General features: G+C 45.6%; 1 protein-coding gene across 6 annotated transcripts in view; it reads right to left on the bottom strand.

Annotated features, from left to right (window-relative positions):
- Positions 1–24780, bottom strand: part of IGSF5 (immunoglobulin superfamily member 5) — an 89718-nt gene that overhangs the window by 39791 nt on the left and 25147 nt on the right. For 5 of the 6 annotated variants that reach the window (XR_006718200.1, XR_006718199.1, XM_045501333.1 and 2 more), the window contains 4 exons: positions 15131–15271; positions 11781–11805; positions 7715–7815; positions 6167–6240 (listed from right to left, as the gene is read on the bottom strand). Coding sequence is in view for 4 of the 6 variants with exons in the window: in XM_045501333.1 (XP_045357289.1) it covers positions 6167–6240; positions 7715–7815; positions 11781–11805; positions 15131–15271 (341 nt within the window). In the remaining 2 variants the exon portion in view is untranslated. The remainder of the gene's footprint in view (positions 1–6166; positions 6241–7714; positions 7816–11780; positions 11806–15130; positions 15272–24780) is intronic. The other variant, XM_045501334.1, reaches the window with a different exon arrangement.

The following is a 24780-nucleotide window of genomic DNA, read 5'->3' on the forward strand; positions in this document are numbered from 1 at the left end:
GTCTGAACTTGGTGACTCCTGGTCATGCAGGGAAAACAGGAGGCTGACGGAGCCACCTCAGCAACGTGCTCTAGGAAGTGGGTTTCTGCAGTAAACATGCCTGACATTTTTGCAGTTGTTATTTGCCTTTTGTTTTCACGACTGGGCTGCCCTAACGCCTGGCTGTTTTCTAAATTTATCAAGAGTTTGTTTCTGTTGATCTCAGGAGGGTGGTGATTCGCGGGGAAGAGTCGATCCACATTTCAAGTTGTTCAAGCGTTCACCCTTCAAAACTGACAGACTCCGGAGAGAAAGGGACAGAGTTGCCCAAAATAAACAGAAAAATTGACTGACAGTGAGTTGAGGTCCAGAAAGAGGAGAGGAAAAGGAGGCCTCTTGGTTTTAACTATTGATCAAGATGCAAAATATTTGCAAGCCCCATGACATCATATTAAAAAAATGGTGTTTGCCCTTCCCACTGGCTGTAATTGTCAGTAAGAATTTCTCATTTTATTTTTATTTATTTTTAATTTTTTAAATATTTATTTATTTTTCTGTGAGAGAGATACACAGATCATGAGCCAGGGAGGGGCAGAGAGAGAGAGAAGGAGACACAGAATCCCAACAAAGCAGGCTCTGGGCTCCGAGCTGTCAGCACAGAGCCCGACGTGCAGCTCGAACCCACAAGCTGCGAGATCAGGACATGAGCCGATGTTGGAGGCCCAATGGACTGAGCCACCCAGGCGCCCCTCTAGTTTTATTTATTAGTTTTGTCCTAACGTGTTTCACGGGCAGTTATACCTAAGTTTATTGTACTTCACCAACGTCAACTCCTTTCTAGAATATAAAGTCAGTATTATGTATCCTAACCGTAAATCCAGCCTGGATAGGAATCATCAGGGGAAAGAAGTGTCACATTTTGGTGTCTGTAACTTCTGAAAATCACTCTCTTGTTTTCCTTTCTGACCTTTCCTACAATTTAATACATGCTCTTGGGGTCTCTGCAGCCTAAAATCCTGTTTTTTCTTTCATCCAGAGTGAATGCAGTATGCCTTCGGACCCACTTAAAACATAAGAGGTTTAAAAAAGCTTTCCCCTGGGGTGCCTGGGTGGCTCAGTCGGTTAAGCGTCCCACTCAGGTCATGATCTCATGGTTTGTGACATCAAGCCCCACATCGGGGTCTGTGCCGACAGCAAGCAGCCTGCCTGGGATTCTTTCTCTCCATCTCTCTCTGCCCCTCCCCTGCTCACATGCTCACTTGCTCATGCTCTCTCTCTCAAAATGAATAAACATTAAGAAATAAGTTTACCCCAACTACAGTGCAGCCTAGATTGCAAAGTATCTCGGTATCCAGACCCTTCCATCTAACGCTCCTCGCAGCACTGCCTAGCCACCTACTTGGTGGCACACTCGTGGAGTAGAAGTCATTCCCAGTGCACAGGTGTAAGAAAAACCCCAGCACTCAGCAGTGACTTGCCCTTAGAAACAGGCTGTACATGTCTTCCGTTTTCATGTGGGGCCACTAAAATACTGTCGTCAAAGCAGATCGCCTGGAGAACATGGTAAAAACACCCATTCTTTGGCCCCATCTCCCAGAGGTTCTGATCCAGAAAGGCTGGAAGAAGCTCAGGACTTTGCATTTTAACAAATACCCGAAGAGCTTCCGGTATACCGCTCCACTGAGAGCCCCTGCTGAGCCAGCAAGGTACCAAGACACAGGAACTTACAGGTGCTGGCTGTGCCTCCAGGCTCAGCAAGCATTCCCTGGGATCCTGGATCCTGGAAACACATCCTCCCTTTCTGCCAGTTGCTGGTAGGAACAAGGGCTGCCCCCATCTCTCAGCCTCTGGTGAAGAGTCCCATGTTCAGGGCAGACCTTAGCAGGGCAGTGAGCTGACAGGTGGGGATGAGCCAGAGAGGGAGCCCCAGAAGAGCCAGCAGGTACCTTTTCCTGTGATTACAGCCCAGGGTCACCAATGGACCTGACTCATGCCAGCCTGTCCCTGAGCAGAGCCCTCACCCCTCCGAAGCTTTCTCGGGGCTGTCAGCACCGAAAGCATCTGGACACGATGAGAGATCCTAAAAAAGAGGTTCCCCATGATGTCTCAGGTTGATCTTCCCCAAGGCAGTGTGGGCCTCCTGTGTTTTGGACCTCAGTCAGAAGCTATCGATGGGGCAAGAGTTATGGGGGCTGGTGCAGCCGCAAAGGCCCCTCGTAAGTATTAAAACTCCAATTTCCTGCTCTAGGAACTGTTGGGCATAGAATGTAATTAAAATCATGCCTGTGCTGCGCGACAAAGATGTGGCACGTGGAGGTTCACCACAACCTGGAAATCAGACACAGACGTGGACTCTGGGTGGAGCCGGAAGTTGCAGTCTTGAAGGCGAGGAGAAGAGTGGCCCAAAGACGCTGCCTGCTCCTTGGGACACTTCTCTGGTCCCTGAGCCAGTGTGGGCACACGCAGGGCTCGGGGGCTGGACCCTCCTCTACTTATAGGAGATCCACATGACTCCAACAAGAGCACAGGCGCCCTCCACCCTCGGGAAAGGTCCGGTGTAACTGCCACCGGGTGTACGTAACCTGGGTGTCGTGAATGCCCTGGGACACTAGCAAATAATCATCACAAAGTAGGCAAGCTGGTCACTGGAAATGTTCCGCTGTCTCTCCCAGCAGCCCTCATTTCCAGCTTGTTATAAGGTAGCCAATTGCCTTTAGACTTCACCACCTAGACAACCGCCCTGTCTTGTCCAAAACTCAGACGCAGTGAGGCTGCATCCCAAGTCCACTGAGCCGGGAGGTCCACAGGTGAGACCAAGAGTCTGGGCATCCCAAAGGCCACATCAATGATTCCTGAGTGCAGCCCCTGGCCCTTCAGGCTCCCTCCTCCTCAGATTGTGTTTGAACAGGATAATCTTGAAGGCAACCAAAGTGCCCAAGAGCAAAGTGGCAATCTGACATGGACTTATTTACTTTTCTTCAATGAACCCCAAACACAGTATTTTTATGGCCCGTCCTCCTTTATACCTGTCTAACAAATGTCTTGGGGTGATCAGGTTGTGATTATCTGCAAAGGGAGCATGTCTACGTGCACACACACTCCTTGTATCACCTTGCTCGTGACAGCATACGGCTAAGCACTGAAGACATTCTCCACATCAGTGCATAGCTTTTAATGAGCAGCCAGTAACGCTGTGCTAGACTGTGCGTAGGCCAGGGCCACCAGTTAAGATCTGAAAATGCTGAGTTAACATAACACCATCAGGTTGAGCAGACGAGAGAGCCAGCACAAAGAGAGAACGAGGGCACGTACTCAACGGTTGCTGAGCTGCTGGCAAAACCAAGATCACCCCACTGTGAGACCTATTAATACAAAACAGGAGCCTCGGCTGGTGTTGTGCACACCATGCCTCCATGGATAGGATGTGCATCTGCCCCAACGAGCTCCATGCAGAGGAACACCGGGAAGAGATTTGGGGCAGGCTGACTCCCAGCTGGACATGTCTCAGCTGAAGCTACGGGCTTTTGAGGAGCCGAGGCTGGTGCAGATTTTCTGCACAATCACGTAGTCTGTAGCCCACAATCCTAAACTCCAACAAGCCAGCTTTACGGGCAGGAGTCCCACCAGGGCCCATGAGCATGGAAACACCCAACAGTGGCGCAGGTGGCTCTGCCACAGGCTGGAGTCACACTGAGGTCTCTGGAGAAGAGGCCGGGATGAAAGACAAATGAAAGAGCTCTGAGTAGCTCTCAGATGCCTCTCCTGGGCCTTTAGGGGTCACTACAGAACGGAGAGAGCCTATGAGAAAAGAAAGTGCAGACTGCACTGTCGTCTTTCAGTGAGGCCTAATGAGCTCCGACGAAGGTCTTCCTCGGGCTGCACAGCATGAACACGGACGCACGGACCTGGCAGGGCTGCAGGCCTGGCCTGGGGAAGTTCTAAAAGGAGCCTCAGTGCTGCAAGTCACCTTGACCTGTTTCTAGAAGCAGCGGCGTGGCCTCTTGGCAGCTCTCGAGTGGCCAGTTGACCACGTGCGGGAATATGTCCTCTTTGGGCCGAGGGCCCCTAGGCTCGGCCACTGGCTCCACCGTCTGCCTTCTTCCCTCCCTTCCCAAAGTGCTCATGGAAAGCGTACCCCACGGTACATCTTGCGTCCGGGTTCTCCAAATGGACAACCTGCAGACAGTGCCTGGGCCCGCACCTGCAGAGGCACCCTCTGGCTACTGACCAAAGGTGGACTCTTCAAAACAGGGTTTGCCCTGAAGTTCCCCAACTCTAAACAGAAGAATCCAGCTATTTAAATAGCCTCTCGCCAGCTTCTAGTCCAGGCAAGAACAGCTCACCTTCCTTGTGTTCTGTTGGTTTCTGAAGGACCCTGATGCTCTGGGCCAAGATGCACCTTCCCCTAGAAAACTGACAGACACTTCAAGAAACACAGGTGTGTGTGACAGTCCCCCAGGGCCCAGCACCTCCAGGCCGCTGTTCTTTTTCCACCAATAGATTATTTAGCTGATTACACGTTTAAGTAGCAGAAACTTCTCTAGTTTCTCTCCCCGTGTATTTTCAAAACACTTCAAACTCAAGAAGGATCCACTCTAAGCTCTGAAACGTCATTCTCCATTCCTGTATCCAAATGCATCTAGAGTTCTCCCTTGTCCTCATTTCTACTTCAGGGGGGATCATCTACGTGACTTCTTCTGACTCCCCTCCCCACTTATCCCAATGCCCCCCACCCAACGCCAGACGTAAGCACTTTGGCTTGTCCAGTGGAAAGACACCTGACAGTAAAAGGTAACCACAGAAATAAGGGCTGGAGTAAACGTGTTCTTGGACGACCGTGCTTGGTTCTGAGTGAAGAGAACCCCTCCATCAGCCCATGGCCCCCACTCAGGTCCAGTCTTAGAGGGTTGATAGGCTCCTTCACAGCCTGGTGATTACTCTCTTGGGTCAGCCCCCCCCTTAGTCAAGAGATGGCCCCTGGAAAGGGAATCTGTTGTGTCTCCACAAGCCACCTCACCCAGGGCCAGATTAAATGCATCAGAAGATCTATGTGCCAAAGAGAGCAGATTAGATGGGAAGAAATTTACCTCTCCATTTTCCCGACACTCACCCTAGGGAAATAGCCTGAACTTGTACCAGGAACTCAACTATTTGTCACGTAGGCCCATGTTCTTTCGTGCCACAGACACCCTCCCCCCTCATATGTCTTCCCACCTGGCTACCACTCTTTTGAGACCATTTAGGTCTCTTAATACATGCATGAGCATCAATCAAACCTCACCTCCCCCCACCCACCCCCAAAGGCCCAGGAGGCACACATCACTGACAAGATGTATGGACTGAGCTGAATCCCAGCTGCTGAGAGGAATATCATGGCCTGGGGCTGCCCGGAAGCCCAAGTCAATATCTACGCGTACAAAGAATGACGGGTCTAGGAAGGCACTCCCAGCAGCAGTGCCTCAGGCTTATAGAGACTCGCGGTCAGAATGCAGCCAAGACCTCGGACCCTGAGTGCTTTCGGGATCCCAGTCTGCCAGTGGGCCTTTTCCAAAAGCCAAAGGGGAGAACATTCATCCATATCGGGGACACCACTGCAGAGTCACATCGAAGTGTTTCTCATTTCAAGGTGCCTTTGTGCAGGTCAATAAATGGTCAGAAAATACATATTTTGCCTAATATGACTATGCCTATGCAAAGAATTGTATTTTCTGTGCAGGCACTCTAACTCATCTGTGACAACCACCACCGACTCTGTGTCAGAAAAGTAACATACTGTGTCATCACGGTTCCTGGGTGACTGTGTTCTTTACGTGCGCTTTGGAAGGATGGAGACCATCAGAGTTTGCCTAACAACCAACAACACCTACCACCTGTGCTCCCCCACTGGCGCTCCAGACCTGTACATACACCTGCACCCTCATGTAAGAGATACCCCAAGATCTATAAGCCCCCACCTACACTTCTGATCTTCCCCCCCAAAACCCACTACGAAGGCCAAGAGATACTACATGTCCTGGCCCATTCCCTCCGTGTTGACAGGTTGACCAGTGAACAAAGGCCATGTTCTTCCATCATGAGCACAAAACAGGCATGATTTTATAATCACCTACCACCAGGCAAGGGTTGTTAAAGGGGGGGGGGGGGGTGGAAAGAAGAGTCTCAAAATGGGTAAAATGGTCTGAATCACCTGATAAGGTTGCCTACTGCTGTGTTGTTCCTGAACACTGGATTCAGAGGACACTGGAGCAAAAGAAGCAAGTTCTGAAACAGAAGAAGGATTTTAGAGTGATAAATGACAAAACCCAAATAACACGTTCTCACAATTCTGATTTAGAAGGAAACGCATTTGTTTTTATATAGTAACCCTGGCATAAAGTAATCTTTAACCATAAGCAGATTGTTTTTAGAGTTAACCCTGAGGTTACATACTTTACAACTCCTACCTTTCTAATATGGTAATGGTAATACCTTTCTAAAGGTAATACCTTTCTAAATAAAAATATGGCAAACTCACAATCAAGCTCTTCCTTGACTCATTAGTCTCATCCAGAGACAAGGTGAATCCATAGCTGTAATGCTGACCAAGGTAAATAAACACAGGGCAAAAGAGGGGAAAAAAAGATAGGTTTGGTTTGGGCTATGATTTTGGTCAAGCTACACGATTAATTGCTCAAAACACTAAGAAATAAATATTCTCCTACAGGAAATTTTTAAGCTGTGATCCGATTATGAAAGGAAACAGTCAAGGAGTGCACGGGAGGCTCAGTCAGTTAAGTGACCAACTCTTGATTTCAGCTCAGGTCATGATCTCATGGTTCGTGAGATCGAGCCCCAAGTCGGTCTCCGTGCTGAAAGTGTGGAACTCTCTCTCTCCCTGTCTCTCTCTCTGCACCTCCCCTGCTCACGCGCACTCTCTCTCAAAATAAATAAATAAACTTTAAAAAAAAAAAAAGGAACCAGTCGTGCTTCATGGAATTTTTAAAAATCTTAAGTGAGCCATTTTGAATAGATATGTGAGGCGGCCATGGCAAAGTGGGAGAGATGGGACATGAGCACAGCCCCCATCTTAGTGAAAACAATTTTGAGGGGAGCCTGTCAGTAAGAACTGATTAATGAAACATCTTTCCATGGAATTTGATTTGCCAGGCAACTTGGAAGGGCCAGGTCTCCCCCTCCAACCCATTTGTACTCCCTTCCCCTCTCATCTGCCTTCTGGAAGATCCCTGGCGCTAACCAGTGCCCGAGCCTTCCAAGATGCCCTCACTAGGACTGTGTCCTGTAAAGGTAAGACATTCAGGTGCCACAAAGACTTTTCAAAGTTAGGTTTTGTTTTCAACATTCTCCCACTCCCTCTAAAGCTCAATAGGAATGGATTTCTTGCTGAGTCTCACCTTTATTTGAAGTTTTGGGGAAGTGACCCTCAATGTCTTAAAATGCCTCCTCACATACTTTACTAAAGGTAGAAGGCTATATCCAAAGAGAACATGAAAACAGAAAGTTTATTTTAAAGTCCTTCAACTGTCATCCCACTTTGCTTTAAACTTTGGACAAATAGGTAGACTGTTTACCTACTAGAATATTGCTAGTTCTGAAATTTCTCCTTCTTCTGAAAATTACTCAAAGGACAATGCCCAGGAATGGCTAAGTCCTCTGGCTTGCATAGCTGGTGCTGGGCTGGCCAGCCCCTCCTCCACACGCCCCTTCGGCTATTCCCACGGCCCCACCGACCACTCACTTGCTATCCGTGGCTCATCTGAATGGTAGCCCAGGTTTTCACTGCCACTTCCTAGGTTTGTCTCAAAAGTTTCTTTGTTTGTCTTCACACTTGCAGATTTCCTGGAATCAGACCATTTTTAAAAGCCAAATGTTAATCAGTAGTGGATGTTTGGTTCACACTGCTCCACCCAGGGCATCCTCGCACACTGAACTTACCACCGCATCAGGGCAGATGCTCATCACCACCAGCACAGCTATGCAAGTGGTCTGCCTGCTCACACTCCCACTGAGGTGGGGAGAGATGGAACCTTATCACGAGAGCCCCGTGGGCACCATTCCCCAGTAGATAGTCCACCCCCAGAAACCAGTGACCCAATTAAGCAGAGTTGGCCAACGACAATCCACTGAGCCACCCAGGCACCCCTTTATAAAGTTTTATCAGAACAGAGCCACACCTGTCCACTTCCATGTTACTTATGGCTGCCTGCATGTTACAACAACAGAACTGAGTAATTGTGACAGACAGTGTGGCCCACAACACCAAAAATATTTACTATCTGGCCCTTTAAAGAAAAGGTATGCCAATCTCCAAAATAAAGTAAAAATTGGTGTAGCTTCCCAGGGGAGGAAAGCTTGGCAATGGGTATCCAAAGACTTAAAAATATTCATGCTTGACCATTAAGAATGTATTATAGGGAAATGGCCAAAGATATGGGCAAAGATTTACTTAAAAGAATGTTCATTCATGAACACTTTATAACAGCAAAAGCTGCCAACAGTCCACACGTCCCACCCTAGGGGACTATAAAATAAATGACAATCCATCTCTAAAATGAAATTCCATGCCACCTATAAAAGTTATTACTGATGAGAACTCTCACGCACCGCAGGTAAAAGTATAAACAGGTGCACCTACTTCAGAAAACTGGATGATGACAGAATCATCTACCCTGCCTACCCTGCAGCCCAGCGTTCACCAGTAGACACACACCCAACTGAATACAAAACAGGAATGAGGACTTATGAACATGTCACCAAAGATACATGCTAAATTGCTTAGTGCCACAGTATTTATAATGACCCCAACCTGAAAACTATCCAAATGCCCATTTAAAGGGAAAAGGAGGGGCGCCTGGGTGGCTCAGTCGGTTAAGCGGCCGACTTCGGCTCAGGTCATGATCTCGCGGTCCGTGAGTTCAAGCCCCGCGTCGGGCTCTGTGCTGACAGCTCAGAGCCTGGAGCCTGTTTCAGATTCTGTGTCTCCCTCTCTCTGACTCTCTCCCATTCATGCTCTCTCTCTGTCTCAAAAATAAATAAACGTTAAAAATTAAAAAAAAAAAAAAAAAAAAAGGGAAAAGGAGAAGATAAATGGCATATACACCCAGTGTGTGGTACCGTAAAATAATCAACCATCCACATCTTCTCTGAACAACACGGACCAATCTCACAGGGTGAAAACCAAAATCAATGAGTGCACATGACATGATTCCATTTACACAAAGTTCATATGAATCTGATCTCTGGGGATGTGGGGATGGAGGTCAGAAGACGTAACACTTGAGGAAGAGGCAGCGATGTGGGGGGGGGCAGGGAGGTTGGGGCGCTAGGGGTGTTCTAGTTCTGCATGGCTCCACTCAAGGCCCATATGCCTTGTGAAAGGTAATCAAGCGACGCACCCGCGAGTTGTGAACTTTTCTGTACTCACACTTCAGTAAGATATTTTTATTAAGCAAATGAAGCAAAAATGTGGCCGGCAAGTATTTGTCAACGGAAATAATCTTCAGAAGAGTTTCAAGAGAGAAGAGCAACTTATGAAGTAAGGTTTATTATGGTCCAAATTTTACAAAATGCATGTGTGTGTGTATCGACGTGAACGCATCGATGCGTGCATATACATCGAAGTGAACATATACATACTCAGATAACAATACCTACTTCTGAACAATAGAATTAGGGGCGATTTCAAAATCATTTCTTAAAACGATAAGTTTGGGGGAGCCTGGGTGACTCGGTTGGTTGAGCATCCGACTTCAGCTCAGGTCATGATCTCACAATCCGTGAGTTCGAGCCCCACATTGGGCTCTGTGCTGACAGCTCAGAGCCTGGAGCCTGTTTCGGATTCTGTGTCTCCCTGTCTCTGACCCTCCCTGTTCATGCTCTGTCTCTCTCTGTCTCAAAAATAAACGTTAAAAAAAAATTTTTTTTAATAAATAAATAAATAAATAAATAAAACGATATGTTTGGGGCACTTGGGCTGAGTGTTGCTCAAGTCGGTTGGGCGTCCAGCTTCAGCTCAGGTCATGATCTCTCGGTTCGTGAGTTCGAGCCCCACATCGGGCTTGCTGCCGTCAAGCCTGTTAGCGCACAGCCCGTTCCAGAACCTCTGTCTCCCTCTCTCTGCCCCTCTCCCACTTGCACTCTCCCAAAAATAAATAAATATATTTTTTTAAACTGTATTTTTAATTTTTTCTATAATAAACATGCATTGATTCTAGAGGAAGAAGTATGCTATTTTACTGCAGAAGACGTCTGAAAGCAGCTGGAGCCAGCACAGCTGGCACAGTGCAGGGAAAGAAGCTAGGATATGGGGGTCCCTGTGAGTCTCCCCGTCTTTGCTCCCCAGACCTAATGCACTCAGATCTAAGTGCGAGAGCTGCACAGGGGCAAGGTCCAGGCCCTGAGCAGGACGGCCTCACTCACATCCTGACCGTCCACTCTCCAGATGGGAGACCCGGGGCACACTACCTAACCTGTCTGTACCCCTCAGTTTCCTCCTCTACAAAATGAAGAAACGGCCCATAAAATCATCATGAGCATCCGGCGAGAAAACGGGCTCCACTGCGTGTAGAACAGCACCTGGCACGTGTGTTCGGCACTTGGCATAAACCAGCTGTTGTCATCACTACTGCCATATTGTTGCTGCTGCTGTCAGTAGTTCTTATTCTCTACCCGTGTCCCCGAATCGCTGCTGACCAGTGTCCTATGTTTTGAAATCAGCTAATATCCCAGAGAACACAAGTGAAAGATGTTACGAAGTCAATAATGGTCCACGGAAGAATCCAGGCTGCCATCAGGCTGAGAGATACCAGAATAATTATTAGAGTGAGTCTGCCTTCCTCTCCTCTTGCCCTAAGTCAGCCTCCAAAGGAGGTGTCATTTCAGATTGCTGCTTTGTGGTGTCCTGAGAGAGACCGCAGCTGCCTCTCCCAATACCACATTATCACCGGGGAGTGACGGGGTCAAAGGGAGAACAGCTAGTGTCTGTTACACAATGATTACACACATCTTCATTCACCGCGTGTAGCCTAAAGGTATTTTTAAATCACAGTCTATCAAAAACGAAAATTATCTAATAAAATAGTGAAAATTAGACACGGTTTGGCTGTAACACCCCCACCAAAATCACCGCTGTCTAAAAATCCCTCCCCTTAGCGCATTTATACTTGTATAAATATTGCAGACATTTAAACTAGTTATTGTATTACTGTAGGTCCTTGACACGGCTACCTTCAAAGTGCTTGTGGCTACTTCTGGATGGCCAGGAATTTTTCTATCCCCTCCCCTATCAGTGGTACAAGCAGTAAACGCTACCTGATTTGTCTGTCTGGTCAGTTTCATGTGCCTGAAGCCATCCAGCTGGCCCCACTGTTCTCCACTGCCCCAGAAACTGCAGCAGGATTTCTGCATGGTTCTTTAATATCCTTGAAATGTTCCTTGAGTCCCTTGCATTGACTAAAAACAGGAGGGCCAACAGTCACGGTGCAGGCGCCTAGTGTCCTCTTGTGGAAAGAGTTGTAAATGCCAGACACCAGGTAGAAAATCTCCTTTCTCCTAAGTGAGCCAGGGCAAGTCAAACTTAGGCAGTAACCAGCCCCTATTTTATTCTATGATTAATTTTGCCATATGAGTTTGTGTTCGGCATATGTGTTTTTCAGAGTCGTCCACTTTCAGTACTTAATTTTGAGTAACATAATCCTGAAACACCACAGTTGTGTGTGTGTTAGTGGTGGTAGAGTTGGTGTTGTTTGGTTGTTTTTCATTTGCTTGTCTTTGTTTTCAGGAAAGTGATGTGATTTCAAACTTACCTTATTTCACTTTGATAACTAGATTCTGGGGGAAAAAAAGGAACAAAATCACATATCACAAAATCACAAAATAAAATATCATCAGTTTTTATAGACACCCCCCCCCCCCCCGCCGATTAAATACATTGCTGAGTATCTGTGACCCATTAGGTATTATTAAGTTCCCCCACACCGAATTACCAAATGACTTTCAAGCATAAAGGAAGTAGAATTCACTATTAACTATCATAAACATAAATAATTCCTAGGTACCTGTAGTATAGTAGGTACCTAATAAGTATTTAGTGAATATTGAATTTGACTAGAAGACTACAAAGACTCCGTTCACCAGGGAGAGGCATTCTGCATTCCCAGTCCCTAGTGTCATTCATTCAGTATTTACTGTGTGCCAGCACTTATCTCATTTAATCATTACAACCCAAGAGATAGGTATTAGTGTCATCATATTATTAACAAACTAGACACTATCATGTTGTATTATCATACTTTAACAAATAAGGAATTACATTGCTTAAGCACTGTATTTACTTAATTCTAGAATTCATTTTCAATCAACATGTACCAATGGTATCGATTCATAGAGGTGGATCCCCTTCCCCCCCCAACCCTGAGCTGTCATTAAATTGCTGATGTTTTTAATCAAAGGATTCTTGGACTGGAGGGGACATAGAACTTGAAAGTAGAGAGAAACAGAGTCACGCTCCAGTCTCCAATCATCTGTCTCAAAAGCCAGTGTTCTTTGCAACTCTGCTGTCCTGTCTAGGCCTTCTATTCATCAAACTTTACAGGGGCACCCGGGTAGCTCAGTCGGTTACACGTCCAACTTCGGCTCAGGTCATGATCTCGAGGTTTGTAAGTTCAGGCCCTGCATCAGGCTCTGTGCTAACAACTCAAAGCGTAAAGCCTGATTTGGATTCTGTGTCCCCCTCTCTCTTTCTACCCCTTCCCCACTCACACTCTTGTCTCTCTCTCCCAAAAATAAATAAACATTTATTAAAAAATGTGAAAAAAAAAGCTTTACTGAGATCTAAAATATATTCATTTTCCTTATTTTTAGAGAATATTCCCACTTACTTCCAGTCGTAATATCATCTGCCAATTCACACCCCAAATTGGACTTCAGAAGCAATCTTATTTGAATTGAAAGAGAGACACAGAATGTCACTATTGTTTCCTTAAGGAATGGGCTGCAGGAGATGGGCTCTTGGCTTCTTTGCTCTATTAGCAGAAACAATCCCAAGGCCTTCAGGCCACACTTAGTGGGGTCCTCAGCTCTCTTCAGTCAGTCTCCAGTTAACCAGTCAGACCATTGAGAATTCTCCAGGCATCAGCAAAGCAAAGTGCCAGAAAATACTTCTGAAAACAACTAGATGCTTGCCATTTTTAAGGATGGAAATAATTGTCATGGGGGAAACCCAGGCCTTCACTGCATCCTTTCCATTTATGTCAAGGAGAAATGTAGTGTCCATTGTGAGTCCCACCCAATGGGGGTGGGCTTTGTAAGGTCGCCACAGGCCCTGCTCACAACACTTACCTGGACCTGTTAAGATGCAGGGGAATAAACACAGCTCACTCTTACATGAGCTTTTCATCTCAAAGTAAAGGATAAAATCTAAAGTGGAGGGGCAGCTGGGTGGCTCAGTCGGTTTAGTGTCCAACTTCAGCCCAGGTCATGATCTCACGGTTTGTGGGTTCAAGCCCCACATTGTGCTGTCAGCACACTGTCTCTCTCAAAAAATAAAACACAGTAAAAAAAATTTTTTTTAATCTAGAATGGAAACAGTTTCATGTAGCAATTTATTTTGTCCTCATGACCGATCTGTAGGATGGCACTTATCCCCATCTTGTAAATGAGAACGCTAAAAATCAGACAGTCCCCCCGATGCACATCTTACCTGGGCCACCAACCAGCACAACCTTCCTACTAGGCTATTATGGAACAGGCAAAAAAACAGCTTAGGAGAAGCAGGAATCCCAATAAACAGAATGCTCCTTCAACGACACCACAGTAGCTAATGTGGAAAATAGTATTCTGAAGGCACTGCACAATCCTAGTCACGTCTAAATTAAAATTTAATTTAATTTAATAATTTATTTAATAAATAAATAAATAAAATTTAAAATAAAATAAAATAAATAATTTATTTAATAAATAAATAAATAAAATTTATTTAATTTAATAAATCGTTTTCATCTAAAATCCAGTGTATTTTACTTGAGTAATCCATCTGCGGCATATAGGGTAACTCCCAAGTTAAAGCAAATTGCCATCAAATCTGGGCCAACAGAGGCTTACTACTTTTCATGTTCTGTTTCCTAGGGAATAAAGTTGTATCACAGAATTAATTCCCAATCCTGAACCAAATCCATGCAGGGGCTGAGGCTAGGCAATTAGCTTAGATATGGCTTAACTATGCACTTTGCATAGACTATCTAAGAGAGATAGTCCATGTAAGATAATTAACACAGTGCCTGGGTCACCCACAAAAAAGGGCTCATCAAATGGCAATTATTACTAATGACATTTTAAATGCAATTAAACTGACACATAGCCTAATATCAGAAGTCTGATTGTAAGAAAAATAATTTAAGTGTAGAGAATATTCAAATAGGTGTAGGTGAGGTTTTCCGAGACAAAGAAAGATAAGGCTGGACACACACATTCAGCACTTGGAAAGTCCCGAGCCTTCTACGTGACAAAGATCCTTTGGTTTCTGAAGTCACGAATGGCTGAACCTCACGACAAGCCCCCCCCCCCCAATGTTGGTGAGCCCACCCCATTGTGAAGCCTGACCCCCAAACGAGGCCACTGCTTTCATACATCTTGGAGTCCTCGAAAGACTTCATTCAGAAGAAATGTGTGATTATTAAGTTTATTTGTACTATTTTTATTGGCAGACCTTCTTTTTCTTCCCACCACTATATCAACATTCACCTCCAAATGCAATTTGGAATTACACAAAATAGGAAATAATCTTTTCATGTGCTCAGATAGGTAGATACTATTCTAGATAAAAGCACAGCGTCTAAGTGGCAGATTACAATGTCCTTCTATCCTCGCAAATAAGCACAGAACTCAAATAGTCAGCGTCTTTGCTGAGAAAGGTACTGTCTCTTCACCCTCTCAAAAGTGTGCAGATCTCAGTCTTTCTGGGAGTGGTTACAGCAAGCCCCAAAGGAATGTATTCCTTCTTCATAAAATCCTTTCCTTCTCTGAAGCCCGCTTCCAAATAAAGTGCGCTCCAAAGGCCAACGCATCTTACAAAAGAGTTAAGGAGCTAATGACCGACAAGTGTTTGTACCAAACGTTCAAATATATACACAAATCTATATAAACAAAAAAAAATTACCTTTTATCTCTCTCCCGGAGACACAACAGCAGCAGATTATTATAATCAGAACAATGATCAGGATCAAAAGCAATGAAAATGATACTGCAAGCAGAATTATGGCCCAGGTAGGCAATGATGTACCTGCTTTATCAATACTGCCTATAAAGTTGAGAGGAGAAAAAAATTTTTATTTAGTGATGCTTGCTACCGTCTAGGGTTCGTAATCACTATTTCTGCCGCCCTGTAAGTTAGATTCTGTTTTCCGATAATATTATAACCATTTGGCCACTACAGCTGGGTGTCATAGGTCAACTTCTCTTCAGCGCGCTCAGATATTCAATACTCTACAGGACCTTCCATTACAATACTTACTGCTGCCAATAAGCACCAGCTGAGTAACACGGTCCCAGTATTTGTCAGTTAGCGCCTCTATTGTTCTTAGAGGTAGAGTAGGCAACACAGGAAGACCGCTCCCAAGTGGAAGGAGTGATTACCTCACCCCAACATCCTTTATTTCGCCACGGGATACTTACTAGGCAGCTACTACCAGACAAGACTGCAAGACCAGCATTTGGTTCTCCCTTCCATGTTCCCACCCATCAAGGGTCCAGAGCCCAGAGGAAACGAGGCCAAACTGAAGAAGAGTCATGTCTAAGGGATTGTACTGCAAGGGCCTTCAGCCCCAGCCCACCCACACCCCGCCCACAGACTTCATTCCTCATCTGCTCGTTGCTGTTTTCCACGGCTCTTTGGGAGGCACCGCCCTTAATGTCTGCTTTGCCCTTTTGTTGCATCCAGTAGTCACGGATTTGGGAAAGGGAACAGACAGGCAAGGTAGTGCCTGCAGAGAGTGAAAGGGAAGAGGAGAGAAGGGAAGAGAGAAGAAAAAGCCACTTTGATGTAGTACAGCGCTGTCTCAGCCAGAACTATCCAACATGCTTCGCACAGTTATCTAAATTCAAACTAAATTAACCAGAATTATATACAATTAAATACTCAGCACCTCAGTCACACTAGCCACATTTCAAGTGCTCAGTTTCCACACGTGCAGAACATGGTCCTCACCACAGGAAGTCCCATTGGACAGCACCGTGCAGCCGTGGGTTAGAAGAACCATACCCACGTTCCAAGGAGAGCCCTTATCCGGCCGGCATTGCACTTGCCCCCCCCAACCACATCGAGGTCAACCCGCATTTAAGTTGATCCGTTCCAATGTGAATTGCTCTTCAGTAAAGTCTGTCACTCAACCCTGAGTACTTGGTTGGATTCTCCTTGTAAATGAATGCTATCGTATTGAATGCAAGTCATTAGAAAAATATTAAAACGATAGACTTCCTATGAAGGAAGAGAGGGTTTGTTTTTAAATGAAGAGACTAAGGGCACCTGGGTGGCTCAGTCGGTTGAGCGTCCAACTTCAGCTCAGGTCATGGTCTCATGGTCCATGAATTTGAGCCCCTTGTCAGGCTCTGTGCTGACAGCTCAGAGCCGGGAGCCTGATTCGGATTCTGTGTCTCCCTCTGTCTCTGCCCCTCTGCCACTCATGTTCTGTCTCTCTCAAAAACTAAACAAACATTTAAAAAAATTTAAATCAACAGACTTTCTAGCACTTTGGAACCAGAGGTTATAGTGGGAAAACAGTTCTTGGGTGTTCTTAGAGTTTTCCATGAAAATTGACCTTGAAATCATAATTTGCTAATCCTGTGTCAAAGTTAAATGCTCAGACAACCTTACAGGAATGGTTAGAGATGATCACTAATGCCCTAGTTTCTACAATCATCAACCACCTGGATTCTGACTCATGGACAAGAAAGGATTCCACTGCAAAATAATAAATGGACTGATCTCGAAGCACATGTTAAAATTCAGAGAACTCTGTGCTTTGAAGAATTACATAATATAAAAAGGTACTTGTTTTCTGCTCTCTGTGCAAAGCCTCTCTGCATTACCTGTGATGGTTTTTTAAATTTCCTTTTTTTTATACATCTCCCATTCATTGCCACCATAAATGTTTGTGAAATTGGCAGCTTTCACCTTCAGTTCTTCTTACACATTTGCTACTATCGAAACTAAACTTAGTCTCCTCAAGGTTGAGGACTATGTCTTATTTTTCTTATACCCCAAGCACCTGGTACATATTGGGCACATTGGATGGATGGATGGATGGATGGAAAGAAGGAAGGGAGGAAGGGAGGGAGGGAGGGAGGGAGGGAGGAAGGAAGGAAGGAAGGAAGGAAGGAAGGAAGGAAGGAAGGAAGGAAGGAAGGGTGGATGGAAGGGTGGATGGAAGGATGGATGGAAGGATGGATGATGTATCTCCACATGACCCATCATTTTTCTGAGATGAATTGAGACAGATAGGGATAGAAAAGAATTCCCCAGAAAAGGCAGAGTTGGTAGGGGCAGAATTCTACCCTTCTCATACCACCCCTCCTCAGCCCCAGAATTGGAGCTTTAAAACAATCCAGTGTCTTCCAATCCAGGGAGTAATACAGATTGTCCACCTGCTGCACCGAGAGCAGAATCCCAAGCATCACCTGGAATGCTCGTTGCACATGCAAATGCAGAGCCTGCCTCCAGTGGTGCCAAGTCAGGGGGTCTGCAATGGCACCCCAGGTGATTCTGATACAGGTGGTTGGTGGCCTACACTTTGAAAATACCAAAATGCAAACACTTCCCAAGCAACCTGCTACACAACAGGATGCTCCAGCTTATGGATGTGATAAAAATAAAAATAATAACAATAATAAGTCCAAAACCACACTTATGATCATCACAATCTGGAGTTTAAACTCAGAGCACCATGAGGAAACTTTGCAACTGACAAAGAGCTTTGGGCTTCATGTCGGTGCATCCAGCGAAATCTCATGGCCACTGTTTACTTGTGTTCTACTGGCCACTGGCTCACTCGTCCACAGTTCCTGCTCCCTTCCCCCCAGGCTGGTCAGAGACTCGGGATGCATATCAAAGTGCTGAGAACACTGTAGGGTACAACACACACGTTCGAGATTGCTGACATCATTCTAAATCAGTATGATGAACTGTTTACAAATTGAAGTTTTCAAATATTAGCTTTCTTAAGGGAGCCAGCTGGGGTTAAACATTAAGATCTGGCTCAATAGTCAAGAGATGGCGGGGGGGCACCTGGGTGACTCAGTCAGTTAAGCACTCGACTCTTGATCTCAACTCAGGTCTTGATCGCAGGGTCGTTAGTTCAAGCCCCGCGTTCAAGCTCCATGTCTGGCCTGGAGCCTATTTGAAACAATCAAGAGATAGGCTTGAAATTCACACTGGTAAAGTCAACACACATTTGCTGACTTGCCCCAAACATTCCCTATCAGGGCATTTTCCTCCCCTACTGGAGAAAATGACCAGTCTGCCAAGCTTCTGTCAACCAAGTCTTGACCGTGACAACCTTTCCTCTGATCTAGCACAGAAATAGCTGCCTATCCCTCAGGAAGGACTTATTTAAAGGAAGGGAAGGGCTACCCTGCTGGGTACTGTGATCTCACTCACTCTCTTATCTCTTAATTTAACCACCACGCTCAGCAAAGTGTTGCCTGCACTCACCTAAAAGCCCCAAACTCTCACCAAAACAGCGACTGGTATCAGGAGGCACAAGGCTCGTTCTTTTGCTTCTTATATGCTGTGACCACCCTCCACTGGGGGTCAAATCTCCCCTGGGGTTTCACACCGAGGGAAGACTTTCGCTCTCCCTCTAGTCCAGTGGGGCCCCCCAGACAGCATGGGGTATGCGCCACGAGGGGGGTAATTTGGTACTGGAGCTACACAGAAGAACTTTTCCTATTTGAATAACAATTTTTAATTTATCATATATGACATACATATGAATGCACACAGGCATATATATCATAGACGTCTTAGTGTGATGCTTTTTAAATGGTACATTTACAGTGGATTGGAAGAAAAATAAATAATGGTCATCTACTGATGGAAAGCATGAGAGCAGGCAGAAAGCACAGAATCTTGGTATGACCTTGTCCATAATCCTCCATTGTACAGATAAGACACGTGGAACAAAGACACTCAGTGAACGCTGGACAAGAGAAAACCAGAACAGGCTCAGTTCTGTTTCTCAGAACAGGAGAAAACCCGGTGCTGTGACTCTTGTCTATTTGTGTTGTGTGTCCAATTTGGAAGAATCCTCCTGGGAAGCTGCAGCCCAGGTCTTACGGGAAATGGGGAGTCCAGGTAGGTGCTGGACCCTGACGTATGTCCTAGCCAAGGATGTGGATGTAATCGGTTCAAGGTGAACGACAGAGTTGCTGGAAAGGATGCACACGTGCACCTCGCGACCAAGGAAGACGATGTCCAAGTTGAGCACTGCTTGCCTTCGGCCCTACGTTCCCTCACACAACTGTGCATGTCACGGCCACAATCCTGAATTTCCTGTGCACCTTTAATCTCAGCTTCAAGGCTGTCCTTTACCCATCTGCACAGAAAAGGAAGACAGTTCTTCCCAGATGCTCTCACAGAAATGCTCTGGGTTTTAAAAGGGCCTATAGAATTTCTCGAAACCAATTGGATCGATACAAAATGTCACCAGCGGCATGTGAAAAGGTGCTCCTCTGCTGATTGGAGGGCACACAGGAGATCTCTGAATCAATGAGACAAGTGATAAAAGCCGCCCCCCTCTCCTGCCCTTGGGCTCTGCAGCAGGGACTGTCCTGAGCACTTTAGACGTTTTAACCTGCTTACTTCTGACACCAATAACAATTGTGTGAGGTAGATATTATTATCATCTCTGTTTTACAGATGAGAAAATTGAGGCACAGAGAGGTTAAGTAACTCGCCTGAAGTCACACAGCAGGCAAGCTGGGAATCTGAGCCCAGGCTCTCTGGTGTCCACATCTGTGTGGATAACAGCACTAATGAAGCTGGCTCAGGAGGCAAGGCCTTCAAGATTTCCCTGTGCAGGAGCCCCCAGTTCTGACTGCCCAGTGAACTGGGGCTTTCTCAAAAATGTCCATTTCCAGGCTCTGCACAAACCAATTACGTCGGAACCTTTGGGATGGGCCCTGAGCATTCACCATGTGCGTCAAAGCTCCTGGAGGCTAACAGGCAGCCGGGTAAGAGAACTTCTGCTCTATGCTTCTGCTTCTCATTTAACAGGCAAGAAGACTAAGCTCCGAAGTCAGTGACTTGCTCAGAATCACATAGCGGGAGCCAGAGCTGTGACCCAGGACTGCCACTCCCGGGCCGTCAAAATCACCACTCCCCACAAAACTAAGATTATAACCAGGAATCACTACACTCTACCGGGGGCTCCCCTGTCCCAACAATGTTGCTTTGTTGGAACGCTTCACTGGCCTGCACACCAAGCAAGAAAACAGACGAAACCAGGCAGCTGGGGGCACAGAGGGCTGAGAGCGCTTATCTGAAGGGGGGTTGTGAGAGGAGCTCCCACTTTCGGCCGTCTGTGTGTCTGCAATGCGGTGTTGCTTCTGGAATCAAGAAAATCGATCTTTAAAAAAAAAAAAAAAAATTAGCAGTATCTTTTCAGGATGCTTCTCTTTCAGGAGTCAGTGAGTGTTTTATTTGGCTTGAACTAATTACAGGCTTCCTAAACGGCCATTGTCATTCTTGCCACGACTCACAGGGACTATTCCAGAAGTGAAGACTTCTCGCACTTTTAGGAGGAAATGGGTGGCACGACTGATGCTTATCGATTCCTGAAGAAGCCTGCACAGCCCAGGCTTGCTGCTTCTGGGCTCTCCGGGCCGCTGGCTGTGTTTCTGGAAGCCTCCCACGCACCAGCAGCCCGCGCTGTAATGAGGTCTTCAGCTACTAAAACTTGCATAAAATGTACAACACGCAGCCAGCCGCCAGCTGCTCTGGATCTTGATGAATAATTTAGAAACAAATTACCCTTTTCCAAATGAGTCCCATAAAGTAAGACTCATTGCAAGGCGCCCACTGGGCTTCCCTTTGAGGCTGCGGGGACCCCAGCTGCCGTAACTAAGGCCTAACTCCCCCAGTCCCAGTTTACGAGGCCCTCAGCTGAATTAAACCTGATCAACGGAAATTAAGTGCTCCTTACCCTTCCCTACAAAAGAAAAGCTTTGCAGGCAAGCGAATCTCTAAAATCCATTTCTCTGGGGCATGATCCATCAGACCAGAGCTCTGTTGCAGTGTTATCTTGTTAAGATGTGCAGTTTCAACAGTCGATTTCATTGCATTTGGGGCTAATGGAACTTTCTTTTTTTTTCAATCCTCCCTTTCAAAGCCTGGACCATACTTTATCATATTTAAATAGCTTCAAAGCAAGCTGGACTGGCTCCTTGGAGAAATGGCTGATTCCAGGTAGAAGAGGTGAAATGCATAGGGACTTCAGAACATCATCTTACTAGGCTGACTGCTCAAAAACTAAGGGCCATGTCAAAAAGGACACTGGACCGGGGCGCCTGGGTGGCGCAGTCGGTTAAGCGTCCGACTTCAGCCAGGTCACGATCTCGCGGTCCGTGAGTTCGAGCCCCGCGTCGGGCTCTGGGCTGATGGCTCAGAGCCTGGAGCCTGTTTCCGATTCTGTGTCTCCCTCTCTCTCTGCCCCTCCCCCGTTCATGCTCTGTCTCTCTCTGTCCCAAAAATAAATTTAAAAAAAATAATAAGAAAAAAAAAAAAAAGGACACTGGACCAGCTGGAAGGGATTCCCACTAGCCAAATATGGAGCAACCTGAACATCAAAATGAATAATGACAGGAGCAGATAATAGTGTATTGGATAAAAAGGAGTCCATACTAAAACTGTTTTAAAAAAAAAAAGAAAGAAAAGGAAAAGGAAAAAAAGGCAAAAGAAGTCTCTTCTTTACAGAAGACCACCAACAAACAAAGATAGAAAAATTATGGAGCCAGAAAATCATTCTTTTACAACCACCATAGAAGCAACAGATTTAGGCAATGACTTATTGATGAACACAAAAGCTATGAGGTGAAAGACTGCCAGGAAATGAGACATTCATACAGTATACGCTGATTATGTATTAATTATAAAGGAGAAAGGTATCATTACAACAGAGAAATCATTAGCCAAATGACCAAATTCATTGCCAATGATAGAGAAAATCGGCATCATGTGCCTACATGACAATACCCATGGCTTGCCAAGAATATTTAGCCCCAAATCAAAATAGGTTTATATCAGGAAAGACAGAAAAGGTGAGGGAGCCATTCAAGAGTAAGGGAAGGAAACAATACACCTGACAGCCAAAGGCAATGCATGGTCTTTGACTGGATTCTGGTTTGGAGAAGAAAATCACTATAAAGGATACTTGGGGAAATGTGAATATGGGCTGTATATTACATAATAGTATTGTGTCAGCATTACATTTCGTGATTGCTGACGACATCATGTGTGGTTAAGTAGAATGCCTTTGTTCTTATGATACACATGCCAAGGTATTTAGGTATTTATTTAACAGAAGCTCTCAAATGGCTCAGCCAAAGAAAAAGCTGAGAGAGGGGCAAACAGGACAAAATGTTAACATTTGTTGTATCTAGGCAAAGGCACACAGGTATTCATTGTACTGGTCTTGCAATTTTTCTAAAGGTTTTAGTTGTTCAAAATAATAAACTGGAGACAGAAAAACAAGCTGGGTTTGAATTCTCGTTTTATCTTCTTACGTCGTCTTAGCAGAGAATAAGCCAAATTCCCTTGAATTTAATAAGCTAAAATAAATTAATCTTGACTTAAAACCAAAGAAACACAGATTTCGGTGTCCTTCACCCTCAAAAGCATTGATAGTCACCAGATCCAGATCAGAGATCTGCCAGCCCTGGATCTCCTTTCCCATTGGCAACAACCAGCTGGCACTGATAGAGCTGTTCCGTGTGGATGGAGCATGATGTCTGGTTCCCAATGGGCCCCTCCACTCCATCTTCTACCTGACACATGTATTCACTTATGCTTTCGTTTCTGTTGTCTGCCTGGTCTCTGGGAGCATCTGAATCAGAGACAAGAGGCAAAGTTTTAGCAATGGTGGGACAAGCTTGTGCTCATTGCACCAAGACCAATCCCCACAGTGCAAAGCACAGAACTGTTGGTACTGACCACAGGTTAGTCTCTGACTGGCTTTTTATAGGTTCACGGAGACATCATCTGTGATGACGGGTTGACTTGTGTCCCCCTAAAATTCATGTGTTAAAGTACTAACCCCCAGCATTCCCAGAATGTAATCTTATTTGAAAACAGAGTATTGCAGAGGCAATTTAGTTAAGATGAGGTTATACTTGATAGGATGGGTCCCATAATCCAATATGAGTGGTGTCCTTATAAAAAAGGGAAATTTAGGGGTACCCGGGTGGCTCAGTTGGTTGAGCATCCAGCTTTTGGTTTTGGCTCAGGTCATGATCTCATAGTTCATGGGTTCAAGCTCTGCATCAGAATCTGTGCTGACGGTATGGAGCCTGTTAGGAATTCTCTCTCTCTCTCTCTCTCTCTCTCTCTCTCTCTCTCTCTTTCTCAAAATAAATAAATTTTAAAAAATTTTTAAAGGGGAAATTTGGACGCAGACAAGCACACAGACAGAGCATCCCGTGAAGATGACAACAGAGGTCAGGTTGCTACTTCTACAAGCCAAGAAACACCAAAGACCACCAGCAAATACCAGAAGCTAAGAGAGAGGCCTAGAGATCATTCCCTTATGGTTCCTGGAAAGAACCAGGCCCACCAACACCTTGATCTCAGACATTCAGCCTCCAGAGCTGTGACATAACATATTTCTCTGGTATAAGCCACCCACTTTGTGGAACACTGTTATGGAAGCCATAGGACACTCCCCCATCCCCCCACGTGGCTGCCCACTGTAATGCCCGAAGTTCCTAAACCTCCCACAAAAGACCACCAGAGTCGTGAGTCAAAGCCAAGCGGCAAGGGGCGTTTATTGCAGGTTCGAACCTGGACCTCTGCGCACTCGTTGCCGGTGACGCTAAGAGACCTCGATCAGGGTCGGTATAGGGTTTTTATAGACAGGGACAAACAGCATAGGTGAGTGAGGGTCCTGATTGGTAAATTTTAAAGTAAGGACATTTGTTATTTTCAGATTGGGCGTCCTTGGTCTGTCCTTCGGCGAGAAGGCTTTGTCCGTTACTTGTGGTGGGAGGAGAAAAAGGGGGCAGGGGAGGAATGTGTTAAGCAAGCAAGATTACAGAAGCGAAGGACGCCAGTTAGTTTATGTACAATTACTACAATTACTCATTTCATTACATATCAGACTACATTCATTTAGGAAGGTTTACAACCCATTCTATTACACAGCGGGTTACATCCAGGAAAGGTCTCACAATGCTCATAGCAAACAGCAAGCAAAACAGACTTCTCAGCAATTGTATTTCTTATCAAAGATCCATAATAAGCAGAAAAGAGAACCTAGCTTTAAACTAAGGTAGGGCTGTCATTTGGATTGTTCCTTTCACCCACATGCCCACACAAGTGAAACGCAGAGCTGACAGGTGAGCAGATTCTGGAGACAGACCAGCAGGGCCATCTCTGCCATTTACTAGTTCTGCAGACACGGGCAAATTCCAAACCATACTATTTCCCTGTCACCTCACCTCTGCAACAGAAGTAATAACAGGGTCCACTCATAGACCTGCTGTGCATGTTAATTCAGTTAACATCTGAGAAGCACTTAAAACAGAGCCTTTACTTGGCAA

The sequence above is a fragment of the Leopardus geoffroyi genome, chromosome C2 (genome assembly GCF_018350155.1).
Source record: "Leopardus geoffroyi isolate Oge1 chromosome C2, O.geoffroyi_Oge1_pat1.0, whole genome shotgun sequence".
Taxonomy (NCBI): Eukaryota; Metazoa; Chordata; class Mammalia; order Carnivora; family Felidae; genus Leopardus; species Leopardus geoffroyi.